We start from the raw sequence: 9960 nt of genomic DNA, 5'->3' as shown, positions 1-9960 counted from the left end.
ATCCATCCATCCATCCATCCATCCATCCATCCATCCATCCATCCACTTTGTTTGTAATCTATCTATGTGATCTATCTATGATTGTTTATTTAGCTTCAGCATTTGATATGTTATAACTGTCATATGTTCCTTTGAGAATAAATAAGTTTATGAGATTGGTGAATAATTGTATTCTCTTCAGTTTTACATTTTTCACAGTGTCTTACCTTCTTCAGACTTTGGGTTTGTATCACACTTCAGACATGTTTCATCCTCATCAGCAAGTACACAAACCAAAATTTCCCCAGAAGACATGTATTGGTGTGTTAAAGTCTCATCTGATTGTAAAGTAATTGGAATAGACATTTTTAGCTTTATGGGTTCATTATTCTCACTGTTGTTTTTCTTCTCATTTTTACTGTTTATAATGATTAGTTTCATTTGTGATTTGATAACTGTGTTTTTATGATTGGAGATATTTATGTGCTGCTGTCATTCTTGGCCCTGTCTCTTGAAACAGAGATTTTTTAAAATCTCAACAAGATGGTTAAACCATCTGGTAAAACAAAGGTTTAAATAAGCAAATAAAATTAAATCACTCCTCTTTGAATCACCACCTTATTGTGGTGGAGGGGTTTGTGCACCTGAATGATTGTAGGAGCTATGCTCTCAGGGGCAATTGTAAATGCTCCTGGTAGGGTCTCCTAAGGCAGATTGTTCTTAGGTGGCAGGCCAGACAAAGAGCGATTCAACGCACTTGTTTGGACTGAAATAAACAAGGAACTCTGTGTCCCTTGACTGGATGTGGGTTATCAGGGCCCCACCACGCAGCTAGGCCAGGGAGAAGGTCTTGTTGGCAAGTGCCTGATGACCATGGTTCCTACCCATGGGCCCGAGTATGCTCAGCCTGAACGAGCAACATGGGTTTGCCTTCCTGTGCACCAGCCACCTGCAGGAGGGGCCATATGGGTCAGGTGCATGATGCCATTGGTCGGGGTCGAAGACAGGGGCCTTGGCACTCGGACCTTGAGTCCAAGTGGGCCAAGTTCTGCACCTCAATTGTTGAGGTGGCTGCCTTGATCTGTGACTGCAAGGTTATCCATGCTTTTCACAATAGCCATCCTCAAACGCAGTAGTGGATACCCATGTCTTGAGTAGCCGAGGTATCTAAAATGCTCTGCAGCGGCAGGGCTCAGAGAGTGGATGAGATTTATCCTGATTTCCTTAAGACTCTGGATGTTGTGGGGCTGTCTTGGTTTGATGTGCCTTTGCAACATCACATGAACATGGGGGACAGTGCCACTGGATTGGTGGTTCTCCTCTTCAAAAAGGGGGACTAGAGGGTGTGCTCCAATTATATGGGCATCACTCTCCTTAGCCTCCCTGATAAGGTATTTCAGGAGTACTGGAGAAGCTAGTCCGAGCACTGGTTGAACCTCAGATCCAGGAGGAACCATGCAAGTTCCGTTCTGGCTGTGGAACAAATAACCAGCTCTTTACCCTCACTAGGGTCCTCGAGGGGTCATGGAAGTTTTCTCATACAGACCGGTCCTTTTCTGTTGCAGGCCCAACAGCCTGGAATACTCTTCCCTATGAGCTGCGTGCCATCTCTGATCTGGTTCTGTTCAAAGCCAAACTGAAAACATACTTATTTAAAAGGGCTTTTAATGTTTAACTTTTAGTAGTTTAGTATTTACTATTTATTTTTTTTATTTTATCTCTTTTACCTTCTTTTATTCTCGCTGTGTTTTTTAATTTGCACTGATGTATTGTGTCCTGTTTTTAATCTTGTTTTGTCTTGTGAAGCACGTTGGTCAATGCAAGGCGTTGTTGGAAGGTGCTATAGAAATAAAGTTTATTATTATTATTATTATACAGTCTGCCTGGGTTTTGTGGACTTGGAGAAGGGGTTCACTTTTGGTACACTGTGGGGGGTGTTCCGTATGGGATTGGGGGCCAGTTGCTACGGGCTGTTTGGTCCCCATACAAGCGATGCGAGGGTTTGGTTCACATTGCCAGTAGAAAGTCAGACCCCATCAGGGTGGGAGTTGGACTCTGTCAGGGTTGCCCATTGTCACCAATTTTGTTCATAACTTTTATGGACAGAATTTCTCGGTGCAGCCAGGAGATGGAGGGAGTCCAGTTCGGTGGCCTCAGGATTCCATCTCTATTTGCAGATGATGTGGTCCTGTTGGCGTCATCGTGGGATGATCTCCAGCTCTCACTGGAGCAATTCACAGCTGAGTGTGTAGCGGCTGGGATGAGAATTAGCACCTCCAAATCTGAGGCCATGGTCCTCTGTAAGAAAAGGGTGGATTGTTCTCTTCAGGTCGAGGGTGAAGTTCTGCCTCCAGTGGAGGAGTTCAAGTATCTTGGCGTTTTGTTCACGAGTCAAGAAAGAATGAAGCATGACATTGGCAACTGGATTGGTGCACCATCTTGCGAACTCTGTTCCAGTCCATTGTGGTAAACGGGGAGCTGAACTGTAGCGTGAAGCTCTCTGTTTACCTGTCGGTCTACGTTCCTATCCTCATCTATGGCCACAAACTTTGGGTAGTGACTGAAAGAATGAGATCGTGAATACAAGTGGTTAAAATGAGTTTCCTCTGCAGCTAGACTCTCCCTTAGAGACAGGGTGAGACATTTAGTTATCCGGGGAAGACTTGGTGTAGAACCGTTGCTCTTCCACATCGAGAGGAGCCAGTTGAGGTGGTTCAGGCATCTAATAAGGATGCTCCCTGAGCGCCTCCCTAGGGAAGTGCTTTGAGCATGTCTGACCGGGAGGAGACGCCGAGGAAGACCCAGGACATGCTGGAGAGACTATGTCTCTCGGTTGGTCTGGGAACACCTTGGAGTCCTCCCAGAAGAGCTGGAAGAGGTGGCTGTGGAGAGAGATGTCTGGACCTCCCTGCTCAAGATGCTGCCCTTGCGACCCGACTTTGGTACAAGAGGAAGATAATGGATAAATGGATGGATGGAATCTTAAAACACATTTGTACTCACTGGCTTTTAATACAGTTGCAGCATTTTAATTATTTTTTAAGTCTTACTGTGACCGTTTTGTTTTTGTGTGATCTCTTGTGTTGGATATTATTAACTGTTTATGGTTTTGTGTGCAGCACAAAAAATGACAAACAATGCTTTGCTTTTAAATGGGCTGTAAAAATTAATTTTATTTGATTTAACATGATACAAGCCAATAGATTAATGTTGCTGGAGTGAAACGAAACACCTAAATTCCCACTGAGTAAATGAACTGAATAGCTTTGGAAATTACTGGTCATTCTCTATATGACTGGTTTGCTTGTGAATTACCACTCCACTGTAGCACTTTGAGCCTATTTTCAGGATGTTAATTATAAAGTTGAAGGAAAGTTATGAACAGAAAGTGTTATTACTTCTGACAGTCTAATCAGCCGACCAACAGGGCGCCGTCATTCAAGGGATGCTGCAAACTGTGCATGAAAAATAATATCTGAACACTGTGACCCCAGATATGAAAATGTCCATTGTTATAAAATGTTCTCTAGTATGAAATGGAAAAAAAAAAAAGGTTAATTCATTCCAATTTGTTTGACCAGCTGGTAGGTTTGGATTAGAACTACGAACGAGCTTAAGTTTTATGAAACCAGTTTGGACCCAACAGTCCTGTGTTCATATCGTCTATTTTGAATGTTTTGCTGTTATTTTTCCTTCTTCACCTCCTCTTCGTCCCCCCTCCCTCGCCTTTCCCAGGGGGCTACAGAGCAAGTTCAGTTTACAAGTCATCCGACTTATGTCACCTCATTCACTGAGAGCCTGCCTGAGTGACAGAACCAGCTGATGGTCTGCCCAGCCCAAGATTTTCCACCAACACTGATCCTCAGAGGGGGAACAATGCGTGGAAAGGTCAGAGAGAACTGGAAACACCAAGAAAAAAATGCTGTCCTTTACGTTATCATGTTTAATTGTCTCTATCTTCTTTCCACATTCTTCTCCTCGATCACATTCTATTTCTGGACGTTTCTTCAGGAAGCAGCTGGGTCTTTCAGACAAACGGTCTAAATAAGGCTGGAGGAATGCCATCACGCCTCCCCCTTTCAGACACGTCCCTCCCTCTGGATCACTTTACTCCTGCGATGCCTTTCTACCCTTCCTCTGTTGCTTTTCCTCTCTAAATCTCTACTTTTAATTTCTCACCAAACCAATTTTGACACAAAACATAAACATCCACTTAAACAGCAACACAAACAATTTGGTTAAGCTGGATTATTTTTGTTGTGACTGGAGTTTTAGAGATTTTATGACTTTACAGCTTCAACCTTATTCATAGAGGGCCTTGAAATGACACAAACTCAAATCAGAGTTTTTGAGCAGTTTTATTACAAATATTTTGGAGTCCTTCTCGATACAGAGATGTTCCCATTTTGTCCAGTCCCTATAGACCTGAATGAACTATATAATATAAAAATTTTTTGTAAAACTTTGTTTAAATTGATCAATATTTCGGTTTAGTTTGGAGCAGAGCTCTCAAGTGATTTGCAACCTTCTCTCCTGCTTCAGTGAACCTCTGAGGAAAGATCTGTGAACTGCAGGTACAGCACTTGAGCAGCAGAGAGCAGTCTTGTTGTCATCGTGCACATCAGAACTGAAATCAAACATGAAAAGGGTTATTCTGCATTTGATCAAGTGATGCAATTTGAGAGTTTATTCCAGCAGCTCTAATTCAAACAAAGCACTTCTCAGTTCAGCTGGCAACCATTGATTATTATACTCACATATTTTTAACAAAGTCACATTAACTATTGACGTGAGCAAAAAAGTACAAATTTTATTCTTGAATTTACGGTTTGTTTAGGACTTTGCATTTACCTTTAAACCATTTGGGATTAATTCAACATGCTTTTTTTTCTTGCAAGATGTTAGGAATTATCTTTCCCACCAGATGTAGTGTGACCATCACTGCAAAAATCTTTGGAGTTGTATATACTGCATGTATTAAAAATATTTTAAACTATATTAAACATTTTAATAAGTCCATAAGAAAACAGGTTAATGAGTATTTATTATATTGTTGCTGTTTGTTGTTTTCTGTTTTCCTTCCATGCTCACTTGTCTTTTCATCATACATATAATTAAAAATGGACAAAACGTGCATCATTGTTTTTTATCTTTACTGCTTCAATTCTACTTTAAGGTGAACATTGTAAAAAATATGGTAAAACACAGTTTAAAAGCAGTATTAAAAAACACAATATTGGTATCTGAAGACGAAAAAAGGCGCGTGTAACAACTACGTGCATTAAAGAACGTGCACAAGCACGAAAGCTCTCCGAGTTTATTAAACCCCAATGTTGTTTATCATAATATTTTAAGGGGAAAATCTTGAAGAAATTATGCACAATGCAAAATTACTCACTTTAACAATGCATTTCCATTTATTTAGCTAAAACAACCTCATCTATTTTATTATTTTGAAGTGAATAATATAAATTCCTAAAAACATCCACAATTACTTTAAAACACGAATCAATATTCTTCATTGTTTATGAGTGGACCTTTGTGTCTTTTAAACGCATTAAAGATGAATGAGCGCGTGTTTATGAAGCTGGTGTTTGTATAGGGGCGGGCTGTCGGGTCAGGCCATGAAGGTACCAGTGATGCTGAGGCAACATCACGCAGAAGGACGGAGGCTAACTGAGACGCACCGTTTATTGATCAAGTTATCATGCGTGGCTGCAACATCTCAGTGTTCTGAATCTCCTTGTTTAACTTGTTGAACGTTATGGAGTCACCCAACATCTCAGAGTGCGCCGGCTCTCAGGACAGCCAGGCTGAGCCGCGCGTAAAGGAGCGCATGGACACCGCCGGGTACCTTTTCCACTCTTTGATCCCTTACGAAGCGGCGGTTCCGTTACTCATAAGTGTTTTTGCGCTGCTCACTCTCTTCTCTTTCACGGTGAACATGGTCACTCTGTACATCATCGAAAGGTCTCATGATCTCTCCTGGCAGCCGCGCTTCATCCTCTGTGAGAATCTGATCCTGAGCGACTTCCTGCAGACGGCCACCTTCGGTCCGGCGGTCATCTACTCCCTGCTCCGACGCCAAACGATGGCGTGCAGCCCCTGGTGTTACCTTCAGTACATTTTGGGGACAGCCTGCATCTTTTCCAGCCTCTCCACCATCACCAGCATGGCTCTGGAGCGCTACTTGTACGTGTGTTTTGCGCTCCGTTATTTGGTCATAGTTACCCAGGAGCGCATGAGGAAAGTGTTGATCCTCATCTGGGTCTACTCCATCTCAATCGGGATCATCAACATCAGTCTGCTGCTGCACAATGGGCACGAGGAGAAGAACCAGCACGTCATAATGGGGCTGCTGTGCGAACCGGACATGATAGAACAGCACATGGGGTCCCCGCGCGTGTCTGCCATCTTTCGGAAAGTCTTTGGTTCCTTCACGCTGCTGCTGTGCCTGCTGGCCCACGCCTTCTCCTACTTCAGGATGTACCAGAATGCGAGCAACGCAGTGGTTCCTTTCGACGAGGTGAACCACACGGCGCGCAGAACCGTCATGTTTTACTGCGGGATGCTGTTCCTGCAGCTGCTGCCGCTCTTCATCAAAGTGGCCTCGGACGCGCTGTGGGAGTTCCGGGGGACCGGCGAGATCGAGCTGTCCTCTCAGTCTCAGGGGGGATGCAAACCCACCCCCTCAGCTACGGCAGCGGGGTTTCACGTGTCCCTGTTGATAATGCTTTTGGTGCCACCGTGCATCAACCCGCTGGTGTACGGGCTGCGGAGCGTGGAGATCAGGAAGGCGCTGGCCGACATGCTCCGGTGGCGCGCAGACAACAGAGTCGCAGCGGGGGCGCCAGGAGACGTGATGAGACTCAGAAACATTGTGCGTAATGACCTTGCTGAGGCTGGTTAGACTCATCAGTCCCTGGTCTCCCTCAGAACAAATGATCAAAATAACAGAGAAGATGCGGCGTTTTCAGATGGATTGTGACAATCTGGATCTGGTGGTCCTTCATCCACACCTGCACCTCATTGAAAACCAATCTTTCTGCCTGTAAAGGCAAAACTAAATGCTGTTTTCCTCTCCCTCAAAACTTTCGTCCACTCTTTATGAACAGTTATTTTGTATTCCAGTTACTTTTTTAAGTGGCTTTAAGAACCTGTTGGACTCCTGGCAGGGACCAATGCAGACAGGTTCCTGTTTTTAGTTTTCTACATTCACCTTAGAATCTAGCTGTTTTTTTTTTTGTTACCTTTTTCTTTTAGCCATCCTATTTGTAAAAAACAAAAAAAAAAACAAAAAAAAACTGCAGTATGACTTTTTATAACTGTTTATTGTTGTTGCTGTTGTCCATTGTTGTCATCTTTCTTTGTTGAAATCAGGTCTCTCTTGTAAATGAGTCCTCGAGGCTCAATGGGATTACCTGTCTAAATAAAGGTTGAATGAATGAACTTCCGAGTTGCAGCACTGTTTTTGCAACCCAGAGCCTTTGGCAGCAGGTTAATGATGACCAGCAGTGGGTTTGACACTCTTTCTTGTTAGATAACATTTTGTTCTGTTGATCATCTGACCACTACAGACTGAAATGTTCTTGTGGGGAAATTCAACAAACACTGGAATGGAATGGCTGTCACACATAAGCTGATTTGAAAAAAATATTGGTGTCTTCCAATTTATTACAGAGCAGATATATATGTATATATATGTATATATATATATATATATATATATATATATATATATATAAACTGTATGAAAAAATGTGCAATTTGTATGTCACAAACTGTTACTTTAATTAGGTGATCCATGATTTTTTTTAAATACTAACCAAGTGTAGCTGAAATCAAGGAAATAAAGTAATCAGTGAGCTAGTTTTTCTTTGACAATCAAGCAGTGCTGAAATATCTGAAGTACTTTGAAAAGCCTTGAGACACTTTGTGTGCACAGTTCTACTACACACCTTTGAAAGCTCATAAAGTGAGGCACGGCATAGCATACAGTTTTGGATGCATTAGTTGGTTTCCTTAAGGTTCAATGAAACAATGATTCATTTCTCTTCAAAAGTGATTCGCTATTTGTCCAACGTACACATGCAAGCCTTCAGTATGGGACAGAGTAAACAAACATAAATGTGAAAATAAATTATTTGTTGTTTAATCTACAAAGAAATGCTATAACAGTCTGAACAGATGTGTTGGTAAATTTACAAAGGCTGTTAATCCTTATATTATCATCACGTTTTACACTTAGTCTTTGACCTATAGAACCATTTCGCCTACTTAAAAAGAACTAATGTGTTTGGTCTGGTTGTCTTCACCAAGCTGAACACGAAGCTCTGTCTGAGGAGCTCAGGGAGAAGATTAGCTATCCATGCTAAAGGAAAAGACTACAATACCTTCTCAAAGCAGATTCGCATTCCTCTGTCCACACCTGACAGTTTTATTAAAAGTGTTGCACTTCAGCCAGCCTCCTAGTGCATGGATGCAAGGCGACATGCGACCCCAGGTTGATGGGCAAAACAGTGAGGATGGTAGAAAACGTGCTAAGAAAATATCCAAAACTATTCAAGCTGAACACCAACAGTTCATGCTCAATGTTTGTCATTCGCACCACATGTGGTACATGTGGTGGAATGAAACTGTGTCCACAGGGTCCCAGTTACAGCCAACAGAAGTATAAATTGTAAAGAAATACAGTAACAAGATCTAAGATATGCACTAAGAAGTACGCTAAATTAAGAGTACTAAACTGTGCATTGACAACACAGTGATGCATTGATGGTGCTTTTTGTGTGGTTGCTATTATTTTATGTGAAACTTGAATGTAAAACTGCAACCTGACTGTTGCAGGAGCTGCAGAAAATGTTGTAATTGCTTGTGATCTCAGGAAACCAGAGGCAAACGTGTCTTTTTGTGTGCTGTTATAAGTCAGTAGGCGCCTTTTGAAGCCAGCTAACTTCTCTGTTTTATGGGATTTGCATTTAAAGAAATTATGCAGCCTTTTAGGAGGGACATATTAATGTCGCTGTTAAATAAAAAGAAATGTGAACAATACTTTATAGCCTATACCTTATTTGGGTAGAGACATTTTTAGGGGACATTTTTGAGTTTTAACTTAATTTAAGCAATGGACTATAAAAGAAGTGCAAAGCATTGATTTTAATCTGTCTGTGAATTATTAAGACCTGTTTTGCATTGCCTTATAAATATAAATGTAAGTGGTCCAAAGTTTCTGGGTGTTTCTCAGCAGATTGCACATGCTCACATGCACATGAGAGCGCACCGATATTTGGGAATCTCCAGTAACGCTGATTTGGAGTGGTTTACCACTTTGAAGACTGACGATGGGATATTATAAAACAAGAATCAATAAGATTTTTTTCTATGATTAAAAGCCAAGAAGTTTGAAAAAAATCTGGAGTGGAATAAAATGTGACATGTCCTAATAATTCCACACAATGGTGTATATTATCTACTAATCTCTGAACAGTGTCACCCCCCCCATCTCTCTGATCTGCTACAGCCGTATGTCCCACCACGTTCCCTGAGGTCAGCGGACCAGTTGATCCTCACAGTTCCAGGAACTTGTCTTAAGCGCAGAGGTGACAGGGCCTTCTCTCTAGCAGGACCAAGACTCTGGAACGAGTTACCTCTGCTTGTCGGACAGCCCCCCTCCCTCTCGGTTTTCAAGTCCCGTTTAAAAACTCACTACTATTCAGGAGCTTTCAACACCAGATGATCTGTGTTTTGATCCTGTATGCTCCACACCGGTTTGTCGTCATTATCTGCATCGTTTTTATGTCTATATTCTGATTTACCTCATTTTGTATTTTGCTTTGTGTGTTACCTGTTGTTCTGTCTGTACAGCACTTTGGTTGGCCTTGTAGCTGTTTTAAGTGGTTTATAAATAAAATGGTATGGTACTAATTTAATGGTGTATCTATCTATCTATCTATCTATCTATCTATCTATCTATCTATCTAT

The 9960-nt window shown here is 41.8% G+C and overlaps 1 protein-coding gene across 1 annotated transcript; it reads left to right on the top strand.

Annotated features, from left to right (window-relative positions):
• Nucleotides 1-5743: 5743 nt before the first annotated feature.
• LOC119417340 (olfactory receptor 14J1) lies at nt 5744-6889 on the top strand. Its single transcript, XM_037684546.1, has one exon. It carries the CDS (start codon nt 5744-5746, stop codon nt 6887-6889), a length of 1146 nt encoding a protein of 381 aa, XP_037540474.1.
• The last annotated feature ends 3071 nt before the right edge of the window (nt 6890-9960 follow it).

The sequence above is a fragment of the Nematolebias whitei genome, chromosome 11, assembly GCF_014905685.2.
Source record: "Nematolebias whitei isolate Nwh7 chromosome 11, NemWhi1, whole genome shotgun sequence".
NCBI lineage: Eukaryota > Metazoa > Chordata > Actinopteri > Cyprinodontiformes > Rivulidae > Nematolebias > Nematolebias whitei.
Note: the sequence above shows the minus strand (reverse complement) of the source record. Positions and strands in the feature narration are given on the sequence as shown.